The sequence below is a fragment of the Patiria miniata genome, unplaced genomic scaffold, assembly GCF_015706575.1.
Source record: "Patiria miniata isolate m_02_andy unplaced genomic scaffold, ASM1570657v1 HiC_scaffold_7, whole genome shotgun sequence".
Lineage (NCBI taxonomy): Eukaryota > Metazoa > Echinodermata > Asteroidea > Valvatida > Asterinidae > Patiria > Patiria miniata.
Genome location: NW_024037074.1, coordinates 6,839,173 through 6,866,409, shown reverse-complemented (window position 1 = coordinate 6,866,409; position 27,237 = coordinate 6,839,173). Strand labels below are relative to the sequence as shown.

At 41.6% G+C, this 27,237-nt stretch overlaps 1 protein-coding gene across 1 annotated transcript; it reads right to left on the bottom strand.

Annotated features, from left to right (window-relative positions):
* Nucleotides 1-5,087: 5,087 nt before the first annotated feature.
* LOC119745953 (beta,beta-carotene 15,15'-dioxygenase-like) lies at nucleotides 5,088-26,578 on the bottom strand. The gene is made up of 8 exons (XM_038222672.1): nucleotides 26,148-26,578; nucleotides 10,989-11,389; nucleotides 10,652-10,793; nucleotides 9,782-10,245; nucleotides 9,228-9,339; nucleotides 8,740-8,837; nucleotides 8,343-8,454; nucleotides 5,088-8,059 (listed from the first exon to the last, which is right to left on the bottom strand). The coding sequence occupies exons 1-8, from the start codon at nucleotides 26,236-26,238 to the stop codon at nucleotides 7,911-7,913; spliced, it is 1,569 nt and encodes a 522-aa protein (XP_038078600.1). The 5' UTR covers nucleotides 26,239-26,578; the 3' UTR covers nucleotides 5,088-7,910.
* Nucleotides 26,579-27,237: the final 659 nt, after the last annotated feature.

The window sequence follows — 27,237 nt, the reverse complement described above, 5'->3', positions numbered from 1 at the left end:
TTTAAACCATGGATTTCATATGTCGGCATATTGCGGTTCATCAATTATGCAAAATGTATTCTAAAAAAAAAAGAGATTTCAAAAACTATAATTCCTATACATGGTGACTTTGAGGTCACTGTTTATTTTTTCTACATTGATCAAGTTTTTAATGTGTATACGAAACAGTCTTAAATCGTTTAAAGTAAGCGAAACCATAATGTCTTATCATTCATCAAAAAGTGTGAAAGATTTTCTTGTAGTACAAAAAAAGTGACTTTTTGTAGTTTTGTAACAAAAATAAATAGTGCAAAATGCCAAAAATACCAAAGGACCAGAAGAAATGAACTGGCAGATGTATGTGTGTGTTTCAATGCGAGTTCACAGGTACTATTTTAAGGTGTTTCTGTAGTTTTGTTTATGAACCAAATTGCCTCGCATTAAAAATGTGTACTTGATTCAACCGATCGCAGAGACAACATAGGCCTATAATTTCTTTTTTTATGACTTTCGCAAGTTTGTCTTTTGAAAATAAGGCAACAAAATAAGATGATCTTTACGTTGAACACTGGCTGAAATAACTACGTTTTTGTGTCACTTATGTTCAATCAAGACGTCTGGTTGACAATTGACGTATATTCGACGAATTTCAAACTCAAAATTGATCTATTAGGCCTATACGTGAACGTTCGCTCCCATATCTGAACCATATGCATGTAAGGCCAAAAAAAAAAAAAAAGTCGGTCTCTGGTCAGCGCGCGCGTCGATTTTAATCATGCGCGTCGATCTTTTTTTTCCCCAAAATGTTCCGCGGTAGCTCCAACAGCGCCCTCTATTTCCGCACCTCCTCAATTTTTTTTTACCAAAGAGCACCAAGGAATGGGAAATTGCACCAAGGCAAATGATCGACAGCACCAAGGCAAATTATGGAGGACACCAATGTACATGAGGACACCAAAAAAGCAAAATAGTACCTACCTTGTCTGTACAATCCAGGCTTGAACCAAAAAAAAGAAAAAAAGCCGCGTGGCCGCGTCAATTCCGGAACTTTGGTCTGACCAGCGACCGAATATTTTTTGGGGGGGGCCTAAACCCCATCAATCATTTACTGTACGTGTCATTTTTCATAGCAGAAAAAAGTTTCGTAATAATTTCAGACGTGGATGGGAAAAAGCAGAACCGAAGAACAATTGGTTAAAACCTGGCCAGCCGCCTACATCACGCGCTGGCACCTGGGCATATCAACCCGACTTCTTATCAGTTTGTCCTGAATCTTTACCAAATATATTCCTTTCAGTTTTGTGACATGAAATGACGGAAATGTTTCATCATCTAGCCAGATTTTACTGACAGCTAACCTTGAAATAAGCACAATCGGAAATGAATAGGGATTAAGATAAGAACGAATTGAGCGTCAAATATCGATATTTGAAATGCAATGACGTGACTCAAGTTATAAATACCTTTCCAGTCGAACGACTGATAAAGCTTTATCTATTCTTGGCCTAGATGTTGGATCTCAACAGGTTTTTTTCCCCAATTTTTGTATTTGCATTAACGAGTTATCTGTCAGGATGATAAGCAAAAGTTGTTTCGAAACGACTTTCCAATCTTCCATGTTTGTTCCCTTCAAGATCTGGTTTAGTTCTAGTTCCATCGATAGTTGATGATGCGACCCGTCTTATCAGCTGGATCGTTGCACTTTTAAGAATCCGAGTTTCTCACGGTGCTTCTATGATAGATGAGATCTCGAGATAGCGGAACATTTCGTACGGTACTGAGTGAACATATTTTGATTTCTTCCTTTTAACTCTTTAATGATTATTTCTAGTATTGGGCCTCACAGATGACAATTTATCGTATTGAAAGAAATTCAAATGCTTAGAGTGAGATGAACGATACCGTGAAATTAGTCAATAGGCCTATCCCGACTTTCCGATTTTGCCAGTAGATCAGTGAGACCAAGTCGAGCATTGTTTCCGCCGATGACAGTCGACAGTTCAATGTAAGTAACATAACGTTCTGGGCTTGTAGTTAGTCCTCCCAAACAGTGGCGTATCCAGAGGGGGGGGGGGGGGGAACCTGCCCCCCCCCTCCCCACCCGGGGGGTGTGCCACTGCTGGGACCGGCAAAAAGACAACCCTGTATCGGAAAAATGCCCATCTCAAAATTCATTATGTGTTTAGGAAATTGCAAATTCACGATGTTAGGAATTTGTTCACGCCCTCACCCTTGTGCTACCCCTTTTCGCTACCCTGGATTTCTCCCCAACAACTGGGGAAGAAAATCTCAAGAAAGAAAAGCCCACACGCATCGGAAAGCGCGTGAACAGCTGTTTGCCCATTGACGCAACAGCAGTCAAACTCGGTACCCACTTCCCATAAACAACCTGCATTCAAACACACCGTTATTCCGCTGTTCTAAATACCATCACATGATTCATGTAAGAGGATGCATAGTGCTTGTTTGATAGTTTACACATTCCCCAATAAATCTCACATGTATTTTGTCATTTTGTGGAATCCACCCCCCCCCCCCCCACCCTCCCTGTGACCACCCTAAAAAATCTCACATCTGGACTATCCCATGGGTTCGGATTTTTTTGCCGACCAGACACTAGACTTCTGCTAGTCCTCTCCACACTTTCTCGAGTGTAAATTTGATATACATGTATCCCCGTAAATTAGGCCAAAATACAGAAACAAAATGTTGCAACCTGACGCCACTTCCGTGGTAGTGTACAAAATCTATGGAGAGTCAAGAAAACTTTCTAAGTATTTCCTAACAAAATTGGAAATGTGTCCCAGTCCCCGAGATTCATGTCTTATCATCATTTTTGCAATGAATGACCTTCATTGAGATGATATATGAAGCAAAGAGTGGCGTCAGGTTGCAACATTTTTCCCCAAAAGACTACTTGTAATATGTCTGTGTCTGGGCCCCATAGACTTTACGCGTTATGCAGGCCTGGATAACCATGAGTAAATAGTTTGTGAATTCATTGTTACCAAATAGCCCTTTAAAAAGTTTACCTTATTTTGCCATTGGGATGAAGCGATGTTGTGCTTATCAAAAATGAAGATCACGTCTGAAGAATTAATGTTCTTAATATTCCTCCATATAGTGGAGAACTGAACACTGCAACCAGAGCACTTCCTTCACGTTTCTGAAGACTCTCTTGCGAATTGCACGATGTGCCGTCAACTTTCAAAATGGCGCGCTCACTGGTATCGTACCCAGGCATATGTAAGTCGTTGTGGTACAGTTAGACTGTGTATAAAGAGTTAGTCACCAGACTAAGCGCTATGATGTTTGCAGACCAGTAAATCGGTCCAAAATTGCCTACGCCGGCCAAATCACGATTTGCTTGAGCATGCTGTGGGCCATGAACTTGAGGGTTTGTAAAAAATATGGGTGGAAGCCGTGCACAGGACTATGAACTTGTAGTTTCATTCAAGTTTGTATGAAATTAGGGCCCTTAAAGCGCTCTATTTTGCAATGGAGTGTAGGCATCGTTTTTCAAAATGGCGATGGGCTTCAGGACTATTTTCATGGGTGATCATCTTCGGATGGAAATTTCTCCTAAAAGTCAGCAGTTGACCCCACAAAAATTTAAAAGAAAATGAAAGATGATGAAATACGCTTTAGTTTGATGTGTGTCTCGAACACCTTGGAGAGTTGTGAGTATTTTCCCCGAATTTCTGAAGTGGGAGCATTTACCATTGGGGTCTATGGAAGTTTATTTACTGGTCTGCAACCTGATCACACACCACGTACGATACGTGCTCTGTCGATAAACCGGCCAATGCAAGACAAGCCTGAACAAAAATAGTGGCTGATTCAAAATTTGGCTTGTTATTACGCATCTGCACGGCAAAGAAAAGAGGCTTTTCCCCGATAATTTCGCTTGTATTTTTTGTGCCTAAAATCGTGTGCGGCGAAATCGTCAATTAAGCAAACATGGGGAAGTTGACGTCAAAATAACACGGGAGTTTGTAAAAGTGAGGAACGACAAAGAGCCATTTTGGTGTTTATGGGCGAAAATGGATTAGAAATTTAGACAAAATTGCACATGGCAAGTTTCTTTGAATTGGCAACCATTCAGAATAATGATGTACGAGTGTAGCATTGAATTAAAAAATAAAAGAGAGCAAAAAAGTGGTGTAAAAAAACTCTTCTTTGGAGGACTGGTACACAAGTTTAGGGCCGAAAAGCCGCTGAAATTTGGCGATTTCACTCACAAAGGCCGTAAATCTTCCCGCCATCTGCGAATCAAAGAGATTTACACCATCACCCAACCTTGAAATCTAATAGCTACCCGGGCCCCGCCCTCTGTCGTCTTGAACTTGACCTTTGACACGTGGGTGGCCTTGACAACTGTCTGTGACGTTAATCACATGTAGTGTGTAGTGGTGGGAGCCGTCGGCACACCGGTAGAATTTGGGGTGGGAAAAAGTAAAACTCTTGAAGTTGATGTTAAGATAAATTTGTGGTTTTCTTTGAGGAGGGGAAACTGCAGACTTTGAGCAATGTCACTGTCTACACTCAAATTGACTGCAGGTGTTATTACGGTAAATCACTCGCAGGCGTTTATTATTCTACATGCCAAAAAACTTTGGCTCATGGCGCGATGTGTAATGGAACTTATGCAAAGAAGCAGACGACGGTCGAGTATTCGGTTTCGATACAAATTTTATTATCGATACCACATCATCAAAATAAGCATATAAATAATTTAAGGTTTTTATATACAAGATACATTCAAGACTCCTATTCGAATGCCGACTCTGCCGAATACAAACGGTTTTGTTCATCGGTATAATCGAATTTTGCATATTAGAGTCGATTTTGAGAATCAAAACCTAAACATAATACTTCACAAAATCCGAGAAAAATCGTCCAACTGCTAAGATGGTATCGTTACAAAATAAAGGTGTCCAATTCTTACTTTGGACACACGAGGCAGTGATAATATTTCAGAAAAATACATATTTCTAATTATTTACTTATAAATTGTTCAAGTGTATCAGGCACGTAGCTGTTATACTTACAATGCATAATAATAAATGTATCTCGAGATTTGAGACATTCCTTCCCCACCGTCATTTTTGTTTCGTTACAAAGTAAATTGAATTTGAAAAATTACAATATTTGTTTTTAAATCTGACATTCGTGCGCTGATAATTTTCGCATGGTTAGCAATTCCTTTTATTAATATAGCTTTGTCATCCATATTAAACGTTCATATCCAAAGTTCAGTCCTTTATCAATTGAACATTGATTTTAAGCATTGTCTGTTCCTGGTACATCGGAGCCTTGAACTTGAACTTTGCTCTAATAAACTTCCAGAAAACAATAATGAATAAATTATCATTAGAGTTTAAAAAAAAGTTTTATCGATCGAAAGTCACCATCAATGACAATCAGTCGCATTTTGCAGAGAACAAACAATATATGTTGCATAAAATGAAAATTTCGATATAAAGTTCATTCAATGACTTCACATTGTATTATTTTTTACCTATTTATATCTCTAACGAATTAAATAGACCAAAAAAAGGCTAGTTCTCTATAACTTTGAGTTGCTACATTCATAAATAAACAAAATAAACCTGCTCTAATAATACAATGTCGCTACATCACAGCTTTTAACAAACCTATTTCCATAAATAATATATAACTTCATCTTAAGTTTGGCAAAATATCGAGCGTGTCCAATTGAGTTGCAAATACAAGGCACAGGCAAACAAACGTACAGTTGGTTAACAATATACTTTTTGTTAAGACATGAAAACTTGAAGTCGCCTAACGTTTAACCAATAATGATAAATGCAGCATTATAGTTAATTAATTCGAAGACATGTACCAAAATTCAATTTCAAACATTCATGTCACAACTTTTTGTTTTCTATTTGCAGCATAGCATCTAATAAGTAATAGTGTCATACTTAACGAAAACCACACTGAGCATTTTGCAGTATGGCTTTGAAAGCTAATAAATAATCTTTTTCTCCGTATAACTGCAACTAATATACGGAGTGGAAATTTCATCAAACACGGAATGACACCAAAAAACATTCAATGAACACAAACAGTGGTAAAAATTCATAGAGCTTATAGTCAAAAAGTAGGCACCTATTGCTTAGAAAAAGTTTGTGCTTTGCCAACAGGGGCCCAGTCATAGGCCCACTACTTGACACTAATGTTTCGCTGGTGACGCTGGATGAAAGTCAACGTTACAACTTCCAGGTCCCACAAAGTTTGCAGAAACAATCCACCAGCAAGGTGACAATGAACCGGTAGTTTCTGAAGTTTGCCTTGTTCGTGCTTCTAAACTTTGCCTTATCAGTAAACACTATTTTCTTATCAATATTGATAAGGACAATAGAGAATACACAACCGAAAATATCATTCAAATATTGAACTACTTTTCGATACCCTGGTCGCAACTTAAAGAGACGCTAGCAAAGAATAAAATATCTTAAATTTATGCTTTAAGTACTTTAAATTAATTGTTTAATTAATATCTCCGTCTTGGCAAAAGGTCTTAAATCATATGAGAGACTAATACGAGATTCGTAGACAAACAGGTACAGTTCTGAGATGGGAAGGAATGTGTAAGCCCCCCGGCATATCATCTTGGCCTCTGTAAAACAACTTAGTTGAGAACCACACCTGAACGAGGTACCGAGGCCAAAAATAGACCGATACCTGTGATGAAATGCCGAACCTCGCCTTTGAAATTTACCGCTTCTTCTGGGAACACGATTAGAACGCACATACAGCTTATGAAAGAAACCACACAGCTCATCTACCTAGTTTATCAAGTATCATAAAACCTGGTACCCTGCTCAACACGTTCCATTTCTAATATAGCATCGCCGGATCACCAGCGACGTCGCCATTTATCAATTACTAGTTAAAAGTTAATCCTTCTATTTTGGCAGTGTTTTTTTTCTTTTTTTAAATAATCATTAATTTAAGTTAATATTGCACATAACCAATAGGCCTATCTTTCGTTCTTAAGCAGCACAAATAAAAAACATTGATGTTATTTCCTCCGTTTGAAATTCCCACATTATTGAGTTTCACCCATTGCTTTTGAGGTATGGAAAAAAGGTGTCCGAAAAAAATATCCTTCAGAGCACTGTATTTTTTTTTCAGTTTTGCAGAATCTGAAAAAAAAACTATACTCAGCTTCAAATCACAGGTTTGAAGCAATTTGCCGCGTACCATGCACGAGATTAATACACACATGTAGTTTGGTTGCTACTTTGTTGGAATGATTGTCATGTATCTTGGTGGTTTTCACGGTGAGCACGGGAACTAGACCGAACTAGAGAGTATGCAAGAGGAAAGGGAACCACAGCCTGGTTTGGTTGAGGTAAAATGTTTGGAGTCCGAAGCCCACCGTGAGTGACGAGCAGCGTGCAGGTATGGGACTGGTGGGCCTCCAACGGCAGCCAAGTCAGTGGCGCGGCCGCTTACCGGTGTCCACTCCGCGGACACCGACTATTTCAGTGAAAGTCATATATTTGTGTGGTCAGTAGACCTATTTCAGCAGCTATTTGTTCAGACGACAGGGTGATGTTACGGCTTCGAAAAATGTTTACCTAACTTGCCTAGCTGCCATGTTCTAAGCAAGTGAAGTTGGGTAGACTCGCACAAAGTAGCTTAAATCAGTCATAATGATTTTGGAACTAAAGTGTTTTTTTGTTCAAAATTATCTTAATTCAAATGTCAGTAGTTGTCCTCGGGTAGTCTGTTTTGTACAAAGTACCACGTGGCATTCCATCAGTCAGAAGTTGATAAATAGAAACACGTATGGACAGCCAAGTGGTACCAAAAAACGAAGAAGAAAAGTTGGACCCTCTGAAGATGGAATCATATCAGTTGAGGCTGTATACCAAGATGGTAATTAAAGGGGCTCGTCAGTGCACGAACTGTCCGTGGAATGATAGAGGGCATTCGACATCAGCCGGAAGGTGGGCACGGGAGAGTTCCTTTAAGTTTTTGGCGTCGAGGACGAGTAGGAAGGCTCTGCCCGTCTGCGAATTGAGGACACTTGAAAGAATGACACCTGAAACAGAAATAGAGAGTAGAGGGTAATTCTCAAATGGGATGCGTCCGTAAATGGGAAACAAACAGCGGATGAAAAAGGAAGTTTACGAATTAAGGCTGAAATAGAAGCAGTAACAACTTAAATTCTGAAATCTGCCTTTTAAATGAAAAGAAGCAAGTTGATAATCTTGAAAGATGGAAATCGAAAAGATTTACTGTCGCAAAAGGCTTTTTCAAGAAGCAAGTGCTTTTTCGAGTTTTGTTGATCTTTGTTTCTCAGAATTAAAAATAACAATATTTACCATCATCTTCATTGACCGCATTCGGGGCTTCGACGAACACGGGTTCGGACGGATAGCAATACTCCTCATGCCACACCACGCACTTTCTCGTTTTGACATCTGCCTTGACAATCTGAAAACAGCAAACATAAAATCATTTTGAAACCGATGTCTTAACTTTCATTATAGCTGACTAAAAGAGAGACTTATTTTTAGAATAGACCTATATCAATTTCAAATCTTTAGTAAGCATGACTTTTCCATTATTCAGTTACCCCAGTACATGTATATCACTAAAACAAAATTGTACCTTAAAATGCCTATCTTTTTTTCCCTCACTTATCAGTGACCAAACATAAATATCTTTATGAAAATCTACAATTATGTTAATAAGATATTAAAAATAGACTGTACTTACAGTGTTCACGAATTCCCCAAGTTCTCTGTTGCAGTTTCCGTAGGCGTATCTGTAGGGTCGTCCGTTGACGCGTTGGTTTATGTTGGGCATGTCAAAACCTGTACAAGAAATAAAAAGGTGGGAAGTTCTGTTGAGCGTCTTTAAGAAACAATACATCGTCTTAAGTGGAGTTTGGTTTCCTTGGAGGTGGAAGGGTAAGCTTATAGTCGTGGTTTTTAATTTGAGTATTGTTTATCTGTACACTTTCTACCAAATAACTTCAAAATATAATTTCAGGCTCCGAACCTTAAAATCGTGGACTCAGCAAAGTTATGTCACGGGCTTATAGAAACACTATACAACGTCATGGTAACTTCCTAATAAAGTTGGCCTGTTGTCAGCATGTTCTCACGAAGCTGTGATTGCCAAAGACTTAGACAATAGCTAAGATATTTGGACACTTTAGTCTGGTTCAGGTGTGGAAGACAGAGAGAGGACTGACTACTAACCTATGGGAGAGATGATTTCGTGTTTCAAGAAGATGACGCCATCATCTTGCAGTACTGCTGTTGCTGATGTGTCTGGGAGGGTCACGAGGTTGACGCCAGGGGGTGCTGTTTTCTGTAAACACAAGCAAACAATCCTTTATAAATAATTTGAAGGGGAAAATGGTTCTTGCTTTAAACCGAAGCGGCCCTTATCATTTTCGTTTAATGCCAAACCAACACAATTTAGAACTCTTGAAATTCAACCGAACGGAAGTAAAACTAAACCACAAAACCCAAATCTAAACAAAGTCAAATGAATCATTTTCACAGCGCAATCGCCATCTTGATTTATCTGTTATTATAGTCTTATACTGCCTCCATTCTAGCGACAATCCAAACGTGTGGAAGACGTCCAGGAAGATTTAAGATTCTCACCGATCGCCATTTTAACGGATTATGAAAATGGAGACCACGACATTGCTAACGACCTATAGCATGGGGAGGTATGAATGTAACTCGCTGAATTTGAAATTGGCCGAACCAAGCGTCAGCTTTTAAACCTCGCTAGCTCTCACCTGGTCCACGTTTATGGGCAAGACGAACCGCCGCACCTGGGCACGAGGAAAGTTCCTCTTTCCTTGTTGGTCCCCGTGTCTCAGATACTCCAGGTAGAACTTCTTGATGAGAGAGTCGTCAGGGAAACAGCAGATGTCAAAGACGATCTGTCCGTCCTGCTCGTACGAGTTGACGATGTGCATGCCGAAGAGCGGACCAGCCGCGAATTTGACCGGGAGAATCTCCCCCGTGGTCTTCCGGATGACGTGGAAGAGAGAAGTGTCCGTACGGTCGTATTCCAAGGTTTGACACACGGGAATCTTACGGAGGACAGAGGTGGCCAGTTTGGGAACGTTGATGAAGAGCGTCTGCTCCAGGAAGACGAAGTAGTTCTCCGTCATACCGAAGCTGTGGTAGTAGGAGGGACGGGTCTTGTAGCGGGCCGGGATGGTGCAAACAATCTTGGCGGACTTGGTGGGGTCTTCTGTGCGCGGAAGGGGAAACGGGATTGGTAGAAATAGGTCATGAATCATGCATGTGTAGACATGTAGCCAATCAGAAATACATCCTTTCGACGGGATTGGCGGAAGTGAGTCATGAATAATGCATTGTGTTAAACCTTCAACCAATCAGAAATGCATCCTTTGGACGGGATTGGTGGAAATGGGTCATGAATAATGCATTGTGTAAAAACCTTTTAACCAATCACAAACTCATGACCCGTTAGACGGGATTGATGGAAATCAGTCATTATTATGAATGGTTACTTTTAATCAAAACTTAAAGAAATGCATCTTCAATGTGGAATAACATTAACATTAATATTAAAGATTTGAGACAGAGCTTAGGCGGAGAATTTGCAACTGCGCACTTTAAGAACTCCATCTTACCTTTACATTTATGATTGAACTTGATGATATTATAATTACACCCGGTGAAGTACGACGTGCCTACGTTGTACGTGGTGCCATCGTGATCGACTTGCCCATGCGCAGTAGCGGTCATTGTCCAAAAGGCGCCAAACAAATCAATCTGTAGCAAAAACGCAAAAAGTGAAGGGGGAAAAACGAAGATGTCTCGGTTAAAATGAAATCACGACTGTCGACAAAATGGTAAAAGGAAAATGTGCACTGGTCAACGCAAGCTCTATGAAATTCATAAGCAAATACTGTTATTTTATACAAAATTTCAGAAGACATTTTACAACGTCTGGTTATCTTTTCTCACCTTTGGTCCTGTACTTAGATCATTCACGTTGATTCTGATGGGCGTGTTGGTCTCGGACGACGTATATACCTCATCTCCAATCTTGTAGAAGTTGATCAGGTTATTATCGGTAGTACTAACGGGAACGAAGTGACTGACGAACCTCTCCAGGATGTTCTTGCAAGGGTCCGGGATGCCCATGGTACCAAACTCTCCGTAGATGATCTTGTTGTACTTCTTGGCTTTGGTGTAGGCGTCGCTACGGAGGAATCGGTTCTGGTATGTGACTTTGCCCTTCTGGAAGCTGAATCGGTGGAGGAGGGAGAGGCCATCGAACCAGTGCTGGTACGAGGTCTCGCCGACCTCGAAGAGCCCGGGCCCGTTCCTGATCAAGCTTCCTTCTAGCCATTCCGGTAGCTTGCCTGGATCGAGGAGGAATACGTAAAATAGAAAAGATATCATGAAGGGGATTCCATAACCTTTTAAGGATTGAATTGACGTCTACATGAACCTCACACCCTGGTCTCGCCTTGGGTGTTGACCACAATAATGTTGTTTAGGCTACGCTGTTGAAATAAATTTATTGCACTTATGTTCTTCGAGAAAACAGGAATGTCTGTCTTCTGAAACTATAGTAAAACACAAGTCTATACAATCATGTTTGACGATAGCTTTTACCTCTCAGACTTTCAATTAAAGCCACAAAGGTTTGAATCGACATGTTACAATTAATCAATGCATCGTAAAGTGATACATCCTTTTCAAAGATCTGGCGGGAATTTGATTAATTCACTGCAGTGGGTTAATAAACGCCAAAGCTGACATGAAAACCTCGTTTCCGATGGCGGCCACTCGCACCCAGATTTCAAACTTGTTTTTTCGGGTTACTGTGACAGGGCTACACCTCAGACGTTAAAGCTATCAATCCGTCCAGACAACAAGACCAAGAGAGGGGACAATCACCGTGCATAGCCCCAGAAACCCTCCGGTAAAAATGTCTGGCGCAGACGGCCCGGCTGCCTCTGCAAAACTAGGTAACGAAGCCGGTGCCCCTAACTAGACTAGGCAAACCCTCTGGACTCGACTCTTGGGGAGATTAAGACACCGAAGGGATAGGCCCTAGCTGCTCAAGAGGGTCTAAATTTGCTGTTTTTTCCCCTCGTATCTAGGGACTGGTATTAAGGGTCCGTTATATACCGTGAGCCCTGCGGGTATGGCCTATATTATAGGCCTGGTGACTGAGCTCAGAATTGGGGCTTAGAGTTATAGACGCGGTGTGTCAATGCACCCGGCCTTTAGCCATTTTGTAGGCCAACATGCAAAGGTCTTCGTCACATGGTTCTACGCCAGAAATTATCAACTCTGGTACAAACAGGAACATCTACTTTTGGAGCCAACAAAAAGAGAGAGAGAAATTCAAGACGTTATTAATCAGACTTCTTTGGGAATACATTCGTCATCGTCCGTGTCTGTCCAAGCTGTCATGTTCAATAAACGGTTTTTTGCACATCTGGATTGTTTGGTTGAAGATTTAGAGAAAAGCGACTGTTGTTTTTCTTAGTGGAAAATATGAAGCTGTGGTAGAAACTTTGGTCTTAACCCTCCTCTAAAATGTGTCCCACAATGTTCCTTCTCAAACAGTTATTTATGATCACTGTCAGCCCCAACCTCAATCGCAAATCTCCGGAACGACCACGTCTACTAATTCATCATGCAACCAAAGTTAATTTCAACGCCACGCCTCCCCATAATTCAAATTAAACATTTTTGTGATTGCCAGCAAATTCCCCCCACCCCCACCCCTCCAAAAAGTGCATCTTCATTTAGGCAATAAAAAGAAAGATGGCCCTGGGATTAGAAGCCACCAACTGAACCTAGACACCGAGTGCATTGACCCAAATTGTAAGATTCCAGCAGCGGAGGCCTTAACTTCATTAGCCCGCTTCCCAAGCCCCTCGTCTCCCCTCAGATAGCGTTTCAGACTCCGCTCACCGACTCCCGCCATCCCCGGTAAAACGAGAAGAAGAAAAAAATGGCAAGAAAAAAACCCAGTAACCATGTGGGGCTTAAGTGGCATTTGATTATCACATAATATCAAAACTGAACGCCGCGACCCCTTAATCGCTCTACAAGTCTGGTTTCTGATGGGGTTGGGAGACCTCACATGTCGACCCATCCAGGGTTGGTGAAAAGTCTGGTGTCCAACGCTCATCAAAGAGGGTGTGTGAAGTTATATTTCAATATCAGTTTTCACTTTCCTTAAAGGGGCAAACACCGAAGATTTTAGCACTAACAAGTAATTCCGTACTTCATATTATAAAGTAGGCCTAAGTCACCCATCAATTTTTTGCCGTGTTAAAGGACCTTTGGGGGGATTAATGCATAAATTGCTAAAACTGTTTCACCTGCTTATAATTATGGATAACTCTGTGGGGAAAATGCTGCGCAATATGTAAATACAGCATGTGGCGATAGGGCCTTTCCGATAGTTCTTGTTGGCCATGAGACAGTAAATGATGAATCGGAATTGGCTTAATATCATTTTCGTGGGATAAGGGAAATAAAACATGGCACAATTAGACCCACAGGAAGATTCACTCTGACTAAACACGAACCTAAAATCAGCCAGCCTTACATCACTCCACCAAAAAAACAACCGGGGAATATTCCCTTCATAAAATAAACTACTCCAGGCTTATCTATTCCCACCCCAGCCAAGTGATTGAAATCGAACCAAAAACTGGGGGCGTTACCAAACAAATCCTTTAATCATAACCATGACAAGTCTGCTGCCGCCTAAACCTCGTATCGTGCTGAGACTTCCCCCGTGATCAAATTACTCTCGAGCGGTTCGCGCATGCACAGGAGCCACCCCGAGCGTTACTGATTTCAAATTCGTCACTGAGACAAATCGGGCACTCGGGCAGGGAGATGTCTGCCAGGGGTCAATAGCACTTGCCGAGTCCCCCGGTCGTCCCCCAGCGTGCTCGCATGGTAACCTATTACTGACTGGCGTCTACGGGACTTAGGCAGACTGAGGTCTCAACGGGCCTATTAACGCGGACAGGCACCGCGCGAGGTGGCCTTGAATTCGCTCAGCTCAACATGCTCTTGACTCATTTTCAGTCCCCGTACAAGTTCAAGTTTTCCTGGTTGCAAATTGATGACGCTAGGCTTCTTGTGTAATCGTACACTTCCTTAACGCGAACGGCTGATTTTCTTGTGTTAACAGAACCGCATTACAGCAACACAAGGCTTGAATTTTAACTCAACTAACAGTAACAGGATGGGTGTATCAATTCCTCAAATGCATTGTATTTTGCCACTGGTTGATTTTTAGAGGCGGCTGAACAATTGTAAAACCTACTTCCGATCGAAGAACGGATAAAGCAACAAAAAAAAAATCTGTGACAGACTTAGAGCGTGATTCAGTGTCGCATGCATACCGTTGTCTGCAACCGGACAGGTGCTTCAGAAGCAAGGAAACGGTGTCTGCAGGGAGATTATTAATACTCTTGCTCATTTACAAACTTACTTATATTTAAAATCAAGATGACGCCTTGGTCTTGCAAAGGAAACGCTGCGATTTCGGGTACCCAACTGAAATGGGCAAGATTCACGTTACACAATCTCAACAGTACAAAATAATATTATGAATGACCACCAGACGATCAGTAACAAAGTCTGGTAACTGTTCACAATTGCCTGCTTAATATGGTGGTCCCACAATAGCTCACAGGACGTTTGTTCACCAAAAAATGATCACCAAATTAGTCGAAACGCCCAACAAATTTCGCAGTCTTAATATAGATCCCACGAACACAGAACAGTGTTACACTTGCGAAGGTCGAGCGAGGACAGCGGGGAAAGGCCTGAATCTGCGGCGGGGGACCGCGGGGTGGTACACCCTCAAACCTGGCCGGAAACCACGCCGGTGGGACCTCGGCGGGGCAGCTTTGTACCTCGCAACAAATACACACCGGGCGGTCTTTTTGGCAGCACAAAAGCCCTTCAGGTACCACGCGGCGTACGACAAAGGGCGTCGCATGTGCACTGATTGGTTGTACATGAATCACCTGTGTCTTTATATAAGAAAAGTGCGCCAAAAATACAAGCACATCGCGTGTGTCTCTCTGCCCACGTATTCTGCGAACCTTAAAATTGAAGGTTATTCTATAGTAAATGTTTCTCGGAGCCATGAAGCTAGGCCCACGCGTTTTGATGCATCTTTGCCAAGGGATTGCGCAGTCGGTGATGTAACAAAGTCAGCTGTTAGTCAACTTTAAATCTTTTTTACAAGAAACACGGATCACCAGCGGAAGTCAACATTCCAATTCTGCGAACGCGAACTCTCACGACAAGTCTCAATCATAGGGCCTGGCCTACAAAAACATGAAATCTCGCGGTTAAATGTGAGAATTTTCGAGATTAATGTTAGACATTCCTGGGTCTACACGGCTGCCGTGAGCTGACTAGCGGACTTAATCCGCAAGGTCTAGGTCACCGCTCAGGGTTGAAATTTCTCCCCGTCTGCTTCCTGAACGAGAAGATTGATTGCTGACAAGTGACGGCCAGCAACCGGCTCGTTGTTGGCCGTTCTGAAATATGCACCCAAAAGAGCACTTTGGACTTCACAAGTTCACATCTGAACCAACGCCAGAACAATTAAGAAAGATGAAAAGACATGCCGAAGAAGCTCAAGATTTTGTAATTTCCTTCCCTTCGAGAAAATCATTCACCGTTTCACCAAAAAATAATTGCTCTTATTATAAATCCAACAGCAAGCGTAAAGTGATGGTTCTGAGACGCCAACTTGAACAAGAAACAAGGTCTCCAAATTCACGCCAACTTGAACAAGAAACAAGGTCTCCAAATTCACTGAAAACTCTGGCGACCTTGAGGCTACTAGTAATGCGAAGAAACAGGCTGAATTCTCATGTAATCAATCAAGGTGGTCCGTTATACTGTTCCCACTATTTCGAACATTTTGTGTTTGTCTGAGAGCTCAGTTCTACATGGGTGATGCGAATGATTATGCACGGCCTGTCGAGTCTGAACTTCAGTACCATTTTTGGTGCTGTAACAGGCAATGACAGAAATAAAAGTCGAGCGGGCGGTGCGCATGCCCGCGGGAAGGGGGGGGGGGTTCAATTCGGACTACGAATAAATCTAGACGATCTTAATTAAAAAGCCATAGCTTTTCAAAGAAGTGCCTCTATAAATCAGGCAGTATTGTCACCATTATATCTTCAAATCAGCCGTTAAAAGTTTATACATCCTGGAAGTTGAAGTCTCCCACTCCATCTTTCCTTAATTGTGTCAAGAAGGGGTGAGGGGTTCTTTCAAGAAGGCTGTGAATGATTGTGTGGGCGACAGATCTCAATCTTTGACTTTTATGACTGCGGATTTTGGGGGGTTAATTGAAGTTTCGTGTTTCGTGACAGTTGTGCTTTCCCGACAATATGGCGGAAAAACTAAAAACGTCCTGCGACTTCTTTTTTTGGGAGAGGGGTGGAGGTGGAGCAGAAAAATCACGCCATCTTTTGGAACAAGAGCTGTGTTTGAGAGTATAGTCCAAAACCATTCAAAAACTAGGCCTAACTCCACATCAAAGAAAGTGCGTTTTGCATTTCGAATACCCCAGGCCTGAAAACACAACCCGGTACCACATTGTTTGTCGATGATATTTTTAACTGTCGCCGCTGGAAACAGTAAACCTCAGGTAAACTGCAAAAAAATACCGCAAAACTGGAACTCTAACAATCGCCGTCCGTCAAAAAAATCCTGCTTCTTTTTTGCTTCGAGGTCTGCGCGCAATGACCGTGCGGTCAGACACTGAAAGGAAGTCTCCATTTTTTTCGAGTTCCAGACATTTTGGTGGAAAAAACAATGTTTGTAGCGCAGACTAAGTAGGTCTTCATGTTGCACATGTGGGTTATTCGGTGATGAATGGAGGCCTACTCCATTAAGTCCCTACCTGTTTGCTTCATATGCTCAGTCCGGGCGACTTCCCCCGCGCAAAATCTTAGCCCCGCCCCTTAATTGGTCAGTTACCGGTCTTTCCTCCTCTCCCCCGCATACTGTCACCACAGTCATCAGAACCATTGTGACAGCTGTGAGAATAGGACTGTTATTTTGTTCATACTCTGCATCGCAATTATGTGCATTTACTATTTCTCCTGTTTATTGACCGATTTTCAAAACTACACAAAGCATTTGGTCATTGTACAACCAAAGCCTCCCGCTTAAAACAGTACAAGAGATATCGTAAAAGACTAAATGTTTATTGAAATTTCAAGCCCGATTTAACTATTTGGTAACCCGAGCGTACTTCAGGCATTTGTTTACAATTTTTCGCCTCGGACAAAAGGGAGGACCTTCGCGGCTAAAAATTAGGACAAAAACGTGCAGGAGAGCCCGTTTGTCCTCAAGACCAGCGTCCTTCAATCGTCTAGGCCTACTCAAGCTCATCGGCGTAAAAAGCCATTAAACAACAAGGCTTTTGTGCTGTATACCCCCCGTCTTACACGCTTTGTCAAAATACACAATTCCTTGCCGATAGAAGGTTGCATGGGCATACGGGCCGCTCTCTAGCCTTGTCATTTCAGTCAGAGCACATACGCACGTAAATCACTGAATTTGGTATTAGGCAAGGAGAAAGCAAAACAAAACAAATACCGGAAGTGATTTATTTTTGTCGCAGGCACGTTCGCTTTTTGAGAAAGTTTTTGAAGATTGGAGAGACTAAGAGAAGAACAATCTTGAAGATTAAGTTATTTCCTCAGGTTCTGTATCTTAGAAATATACGAGATTCCAAATTTGGATTACCTCTAAGTTCCTTAAAATTCCTGTCCTTGTCATTAATCTGACAGCCAATCTACAATATCTGAAGTTAAGCATGAAGTTTGGATTATGCGTTGATCAGTTATAAGGAAAGTTAATCCTTTCGTTGAAATCCTTTGACTGGGCCAAGATCTGATTTTCAACAATTCAGCAACAGCTTCGATTGATTATCAATTCTGTAACCAGACCGCCAGAAACATCACGTGATTCGATTCACGATGACGTCAAATCAAGTTCCATTCCCTTAGCGACTGATTTATTAGCGATAACTTATAGTTGATGCAGTTAAAATTCTGCCCTAAAGCCAAGCAACTCCGTGATCAAAAACCGATAAAATGTGGTTTTAAAAAGGCACTTTTTAAAACTTTTTTCCCCTGTGCGGTACAGCATAATAATTGCGGCGTCCATTTTGCCCCTCTCTGCTTCGTAATCTCTCCCCGCGGAGCGCGAAATGGCCTAACTCTGCGCCGAATCAGTGGGCAATTTGACGGCGTCTCTTCACTCCCCGGAGCTACCTAGTCTGCGAGGTGCCAACTATTAGCAAGGGGGAATCAAAACTGGGCTTTCCGTGCTGGTACCTGGGATTTTCTTTCTCATTTCTCGCGAGAATGTAAATCACATCCTCATGATACAGCTAGACTTTTCAGCATGTACTGCAAAGGGTAAGATTGCTGGTGTAATCGACAAGTTCTAAATATTGTCCATTCTACACTTCATTCTTCACAAACATTGCAAAAACCGTAAAAGTATAATGTCTTCAATTGTTCGTAAGTCGGGAAAAGTGAATGCACTTTTCAAAGCAAGAGAAAATGCAATAAACTGATTGTTTTCTCAATTCTAACCGCGACTCCCACCCTCGCGTCCAATACACTTCTGCCAGATGTTGTATTTTTATTACGATGTGAATCAAGGTCATACAAGTGTAGAATTTCAATACTTATCTGAAAATGTGGGACAAGGATTGGAGACATTTCTTTATGCTTGTCGTTATACTGAACATTTTTATGCAATGAAGCTTGGCAGGGCGAGTATAAAAGGTCAACAATGGAATTCTTCTATTTGAAGTTTAATATCGATAAACTGATTTCATATCTGTACCACGTGGTGTGGGTGTCGCCCTAAATTTTGGTATTACTTTTCCGGCGCTATCTTGATGTTGGCCTACATACGAAAAGTTCAACGTGAAACTCAAAAAGGTAATAAACCGTTACAACTCGACGCTGCAATTTTATCGAAGAAAATTTTATCATTTCATATTTAAGAAAGGGAAATTTGTTTTCGTTATAAGTCACTTTTAAGTCGTGTTGATAAGAAACTTGAGAGGACTTTCTTGTAACTGCATTTTTATCATTACTCTTATACTTGCTCCTTCATCAGTAATCTCGTTGTGCTATTTTTTTACTAAAAGGAATATACGAAAAGAACTTTGTCACTGAAATATACAAATAGAAAAGTTGCCATTCGATGTCTTGGTAGTTGATGCAGATGTCGGATTAATCCTTAGCTCCCTTACAGGAATAAATGATTACAATCGCACCAAACAAAATGTGATGAACCAACTATAAAAATATTCAAAGAGGAAAAAAAAAACGGATTTAAGGGGATCCAACCGTCTGAGAGTTTGATCTTAAGGTCACATCGGGCGCCCAATAAACCCGCGCTGGGTGGTAAAAAAAAAAAAGGGCTCAGACAACATCAGTTTTACTTTTATGAAATTCTCAGCGACGAAATATATCATCGTAAAGTTTAACTCTCGCCGAAATGACAACGTTGCAATGGCGAGCAGCAATCTGGCGTGCTCTGGGAATGGCGGATGTATATTTCAATTGAGCAGCGGGGCAAGGTTTTAACTGCCAAAACCTTTGCAGCGTTTGTGTGTTAACTTCCATCGCAGATGTGCACACATTTCAAAATGCATGAGAAAAACGGAAGGGGTGTTTTATAGGTGTGAAGAAAATGCTGCGTTATGCTGTGTCTCGACAACATAAACGAAAATCTCACCAGTGTCAAAATTATCGAAAATCCTGGGCTCCTCCGTTGCCGCAGGCAAAAAACCGATCCCACTTTTTCCCACAATACTGATAAAGCGCGAATTGTATGTGACAGATATTAATCCCAGTGGGCGCGTCCCAAATGGCGTTATGCATGCAAAACTCCATAAGAACCAAATGGTATTGGGATTGGGTCCTACGTGTGGTACATGCATATAGGCCACAGTCTATATATACACACTCACTTACCAACTAGGGGTCACTTGCAGTCATTTTGCTAGATTGCGCAAAGGAACAACTTCAAATTTGTTCTGGTTTTTGCGGCAGACCTCTTGTGGTTTTTGTAGATTGTGCTATTTTTTTCTGTGTTTCCTTCGGAGTTCCCTGGGGAATCTTAGGAGCTGGCTTATGACCAAGCCCCTTTTTGCCGAGGATTTGGCATACTTTTATACGAGCTGCTTCGCCGCGACATACCCCTGGCTAATCCCTTTCGACTCATGTTGCACCGAGGGCCAGGCATGGCCCAGATCAGACCAGGAGCCCTGTAGCGTTATCGGACCCTGTCTGGTTGTACCACCAATGCGACCACACATCGCGCCAAAAACTGGGGGAAACTCCAAACCTTTTCCATACCAAAACCTCCAAGTGAATTTCTTTTGACTTCGTCCAGATCAAAGAGTAATACATTATTCTACGGGTTGCCCCATGTAGACGTCAGGGAACTTGACATTGTAATGTGGGAACTCACTTTACTTGGTTTTGTACACGTGCAAAACAATTCAATCATTACACTTAGTAACTTAGGCCTACAGGTTTCAAAACAATTTTTTTCAGCAAGGTGCTTTCTCCTTAAAGCCAAAGCATGCGCTCCATCAAACACTAACCACTATCTCTTCTAAACAATTCTAAGAATAGTACAAAACTTGTGCGTTTTCCATAAAGAAACCTCTGCAATGAAATCGAAACGAAGAAACAGAGAGCAAGGAGTAAGGATTAAACTCTCCGTTCCCTCCACCCGCCCTCCATCCACCGCCAAACCCAGGCGTTCTCGTTTCACCGGTTGCCGTCAAATTGAACCTGAAAGACCCCAATCGTTTGGCGCTGTGCTCGCGGGCCCGCTGACACCATTTCGCTGGAGACTAGCAGGGGATCGGGAGAGAGCAAAGACCTTAGCTTTGGACATCTTTTTTTTTGTTCGGAGACAGAAGACCGGCTTGATTCTTAAAGGTGATGCCGATGGAATGATGAGTAAAAGCTGAACTTTTTTTATCAAAAAAGTCGATAAAGTGCTGAACAGATCAAACCAATTTGCAAACTAAGCGTTGCCCTTTTAAAACATCATTGTTAATTTTGATCGATTGTTTCTCGTTCCGATTGTAGGGAAGTTAACTTAAAGATTTGGAAAAATTTCCTCTCAACTTGCAAATTTACAATAAATTGATGCTTAGAAGTTTACTCCAATCTTGTTACTACCACTTCGCCCCAAACAACTCAAAAGTTCATCCAGTGTTATGGAAGAAAAAACGCAAGAGGGCTCACTGTGCTGTCGGTCAAATGAAGAAAAAAAAGTCTTCGGCATGACAGTCCCTTTAACACAATGAACAAGAACTGAGAGGGTGTGCGCTCTTATATACTCAACGCTGATTGGACGAACACGCGCGTATTCCCACTTTTATCTGCGTTGGTTATCACCCTAGCGGGATCCTACACAATACGCCCACGGAAAAACCTCAGTCTAATTCCCACCCCTTCATTTCAGTCAAACTTTTTTACCTTTCCTTTGATTTTTGGGAAATTTCTTCAAGGGCAAATCATGACTGTCCTGGATGGGGGTACAGACGGGCACGAAGGGGTGCAAGTTGTTTTTTGTTTGGGACGAAACAAAAGTTCATAAAACTAGAGGTTAATGCTATCAGTATCAAGAGGAACGGAAAAGTACATAATTATTTTACGTTATCGTGGTTAAACATATACGATTTTTGCTGTTATCCAATGAGCAGTTAGAGCTTCAAACCATTGTGAATTTTGTGACTACCTTTTTTTTGGGGGGGGGGGTGCATGAGATAACGTCCTTTTTTATGTCTCATCGTTAGTCTGTCTGTGAGTGATCGAACTTTAAGCGGAATTCCGATCACTCATCGTTTGCAATCGTATATCGACACGCTCAATGCACAGCTCTATGCAACAGAACCGATTAACATTCATGCGTCGGATTACACCTGCATACGGTATGAGTAAAGAGACATAACGAATGGTTAAAAGCAGGGGCGACGCATTGGCGTGCAAATTTAACATCCTGGAGTGGGCCATGCATACAGAATTCTCTATTTTATAGTAGACATTGTCTCTCTATTTCCAGACGTTACATTTTAATCACGAAATGAAGAAATCACTATTCCTATTGACATTTCTATTTCTAAGCAATGTATCTCTGTTGAAATCGCTATTTTGCGTTTGAATTCTAAATTGGCACGCCATACAATTCGGTATCTTGAAATGTTGCACTTCATCACTTAGATATCAAGCGGCACGATTCCTTCCAATACAACTTTAAAAAGATTACACCCACGCCTCCTTTTATCTTTGTGACACGGTTGCGTTGTTCAATTTCTATGAAAAAGGGGCATCGTTATCTTAAGGACGTTGGGGAATTTTTTAGGGGCTTTCCTCCCCTGACATTAACAATGAACTTGGTGTTCTTATGGTCAACCACATAGAGCACACTTCCAAATGAGGCAAAATTACACATTTTTCAGTAGGTTCAACTTATTAATGTTTGAGTTGGTAAACAAACAGACGAACCCCCAGGCTAGCTTAACGACACTCTCTTTATGAATTGACAGTGGAGATCCGTGACGCGTTTCGATGAATGAACGAATAATAGAAATCAGATAACGTGGCAAAAAAACGTGGAGTAGATTGACACTATCGAATTGCACACGCCTACACAGTTCTGTCTGATTGTGTACACTGACATTAAATATCACCGGGTTTTTTTCGATACGGGACACACTTGTTCAAATAATCACCGTAAAAGCAAATGTCACAGCGACTTGTACAACATCCTATTATTGTCGAGGTAATGTATGGCCCATCGATAACACAATTAAAACAAATTAAAAAGCCAGAACGGAATGGGTAAATTTTGAAGTCGTTTATTTTAAGGATAATCAATGATTGGTCGGCGTGGAAAACCGGAAGGATACTATACAGTTTCATCGTTCCAAAAACGAGGCTTTAATGGGTAGAACCGACTTTTTGATATCAAATCTCTACAAACATAATACATTTTTATGGCATTTGTATTTAGTGTGGAAAACAAGTTACTGTTTAAATATATCAGCTTCTGTGTGTTTAAAGGATTAGTGGTAAAACTGTGTTCGTTTAAGAACTTTTATTAGTGATGAAGATTGTACTGAATATACTCCAGAATAATCAACCTAAAGTTGACGCAGTATCCCTTTAAGGGCCTCTGCCGATGGGCGGTGCTACTGGCGACCAAACCCACCTGGATACCGACGTGTTTCATGAATGGACATTTGACAGGTACTTGTGTTCCTAGCACACCCAGGCATGTCAGGTTCAAGTTCACCAATCACATTCTTGGACTCAATCCAAAAACTTACTCTTGAAGCGGCAGTACAGGTATAACAATATTGGCTTAAATCGGCAACCTTAAATCGGCACCTTAATACCTTGACAACCCTAAATGAGAATAATGAATGTTACACATCTACTAATGACCAGGATTATGTTCAAATGTATTTTAAACTGAACTGCATCTCTAAGTCTTCAGTTAACGGAACATCACTTTTTTAAGTCTCGCGTTGGACAAAACCCAAGTAGCATTCCTCGCTTTTCAGGACCAGTGCCGTGTGGGTGTTATGGAATTCATGTTTATATAAATGCGGCATGCCTAGCACGTGTACTTTATGCAAACAGTAATTTTGACGTAAGTTTTATAACAGTGTCAAGTACGAGGCAGAACATTTGAATGGAAGTGACCATCTGTCCTTGTTTTATAACTCATGGACATCCGTGTCCGCATTAAGCAGGTACCAACCATGTTCGTTTCTACGTACGACGGTGTTAAATAACAGGAGCTAGCCGCACAGAGCAGGTTTTTGGTTCCAACACCTGTTAACATTTACACTAGTTTCGAAAAGAATACTTGCTTGGAGCTTTTTTGAGTGGAGTTAATTTATAGTTCCCACAAACTGTTCCTGGCTTCGCGGTGCATAATCCTACAATCTCAACATGGGGTCTTGTTCTTTTGGGTTTTTGCTGTGGTTTTCGTGTGATATTCCCGGGGCCCCGAGACGTGTGTTTGGCGACCATGGGTCGTAAATTCTCACTTCTCTAGGTTTCAGATCCGCCCGAGACTAGCGCGACGGTTAGCCAAGTCTAACCTTAGTTAAGGTCAGCTGTGCGGTCTCATCACCTTGAATTCTTTCAGTCGTTATGTAAAAGGTTAATCTACTCCCTCCCCCGATAAATCACGGGAGAGTCTCGGTGGGTCAGGCAAGCGACCTACAAAGTCTCATGGGTAACTTTGCTGCTCCCAGCGGACCAGCATAATGTCCTCTTTGCATCGATCCCCCTATGGTCTGATTCACTGATAGACCCACTAACTGACTGTCACTTGTGAGTCGGGCAGTGCTTTCATATAGGATTACCCCGTATCGTCAATGAATGTGCTAAATATGGCCCATTGCGTAGACCAGATACATGAAAAGATTTTCAGTGAATAGCCATTCTAAATCATTGAATAGAATGTTCTGTACTCTGAGACCAGCTCTACAAGCAGCTTACATAGCCTTATAGACCTTTATCATGCTGCCACCATTTCAGTCATGTTCCCTGTATGTTTTTGTGCAAACAGGAACCAGACTATTTTTCATTCCAGCCTCGCTTTGGTTACGTTGATTTGAAATTTAAAAAAATCAAGATGGCCGCAATAGCATAATGGTCTTTAGGATGAATTCTCATACCTATAAATCTGTAAGAGCATTAACCAAATAACAATTGTAGTTTATTTCAAAAAATACAATTTGAATTTAAACCATCCTCGTTCCTCATTATCATTTCATTTCAAGGTACTGTGGTTTGCCAGTTGGGAATAGCGTGACAAAATGTGGTAATGTATAATGTGGCTCTCCCCCTTACCCAAGTTCTAAAGGTGCTGCCGACCAAAGCTCAGTTCTTAACATACAAAAATGCCATCGATCCACAAAACACATAAACTTCACAATCGCTTTATCCCACTTCGATGTCATTAATTAACGCGCACACCTGCTACGCGTAAAAAACCTTCAGATTCAGCAGTGTTTGTTAACTTTATGCCTAAAATAGATTAGCTTTATTGTACTTGGACCGAAGTCCAAGATCACTTTTTCCCCCAAAGAAGGTCGAGGGCAAAGGATAATTATGATGAAGCCTTTGTATAATCCGCCCGGGGCCTAGTTCCATGGTTTATTCGCGGTCAAGGTTAACCGGTCTAAGATAAACGCTCCAAGTTATATTTAATGACCACGGCTTTTGACGGGTTGATAATTGATTACATACATAACGGTCAATTCGAAGTAGGCCACCAACAAATGAAAGTATTCTTCAAGAAACTGTTTGAAACAAATTCTAAATCCACAAATTAAGGGCCGATAGAAAATAAGAGCCTAACATTACATTGAACAATGTATACCATGTATTTTGTAGGCGTCCATACGGCACTATGCGTGGGTAAATTAATTTGTCGTTAAACGTTGTTTTATGAAGTTTGGAGCCGGAAACATAAGGCGTGCAGCGGCACGTACATAAAACATGCTAAATTGCCTCAGTTTCTGAAAAGAAAAAATTACACAACCTACGATTCTTTTATGCATAGAACACAAAGGGAGCGACCGCATGAACAATTTCCATTCAGGAGAGGCAGACATTTAAAGAAACAAACAAAATCCTACGACTGTGTCCAAAGCGCGGACGGTGGGGAAAATGGGCAACTGTTCTTGTATTGATTTTTGCCCATTTTGTGGTTTGGTGTTTTTGTGGAAAGTGGCTTTCAACCGCAGTGTAAGCCCTCCGGATGCTGCCACAATGAATGCATCCACAATCAGACTAGACTGTAGAGGCAAAAAGCATGCATAATTCTATAGCCATCAAAGCATGAGGACTAAAGAAGAGAACCGTTATTTGGAGGACAAAGAACTGTTTAAAAATTCTGATGATCGATATGCAACCATAAATAGAACTCTGAGTTTTAATTTTCAAGCTAGGGGCTAGGGCAAGAATAATTTGTTTAAAAACATCATTTCTTTTAGTTTTAAAATAATGACAGAGGACCGATGCCTACCTTGGACTCTTGCTTTGACGGGATCTGGATACTCCCTCTGTACGGATTGGAAGAGTTTCGCAATGTTCGGATCGTCGCTCATCCCGGCCATATTGGGTTACTTAAACTACAAAAAATATTATCTAATATCCGACGAGAAAACGAGTTTTCACGATGAGGCCGGTGTGAGGTAATGGAGTGCTGATCTTGATGGGGTGAGTGGTGTGATTATGTGGTGTGCCGGCGCTAACGTTGGGCTGCTTGCAAGGCCTACTGACAGCCGGTACGAGTTAGTGAGGCTATTTATACACGGACGGGTGACTCGTCACACACCCAGCCGATCGCACGTGGGTTAGCCCGGCCCGGCCAGGCGGGATACCCCAGCTAGCTGTAGACTATACGCATTGACAATGCACGTACCGGGCCCCGCATTACACAGTTGACAATGTGATTCACCATGATGACGAGTCTGACGCGCGTGTACAAGCGGTCCCGTGGTCCGAACAGAGCGCGCTGATTGGCTGACGAGCCCGACGTCGGTGCGTAGACGTGGGCCGTAGCACGAGTTGTACCGTACATATCCAATCACAATAGGAGTATTGTGTGTGCTTATCGCTCTGTTGCTCCATTCAATTCAAGCGGGTCTGAGTTTGATGACCTTGCAGCATTGAGCATGCGACAAACTGTCTTCTTTCTTCTTTAATACAAAAAGAACCGCCAAAAAGGCAAGAGTGTTAGGGATTGCCTAACATAAGAATACCTCCACCATATATCTCTCTTCAAACATCAAAGTCCGCGCGGGAAAGTACCCACTGCACACACCTAGTGATGTCATCGTGATATCATCACGCACCCAGCAGATTTCAAACAGTTGTACTTCTGTTTTTACAGGTAGGCCAGCGAACATGAGTGCGCGGGCAAAACATTGACGTTTGCTCGATCGTAAAGACTAACAAGTCTCTACAAGGCCTACCCGTCAATTTTATTTCTTTGTGGAAAAATAGTATCACCACGAATTAATATTGTAAAATTTGATAAAGGGCCTTCAATTTTGGTTGCAGAAAAGGGTACACACGTCCTGTGCAAGGCGGGAAAATGTAAACCCCAAATA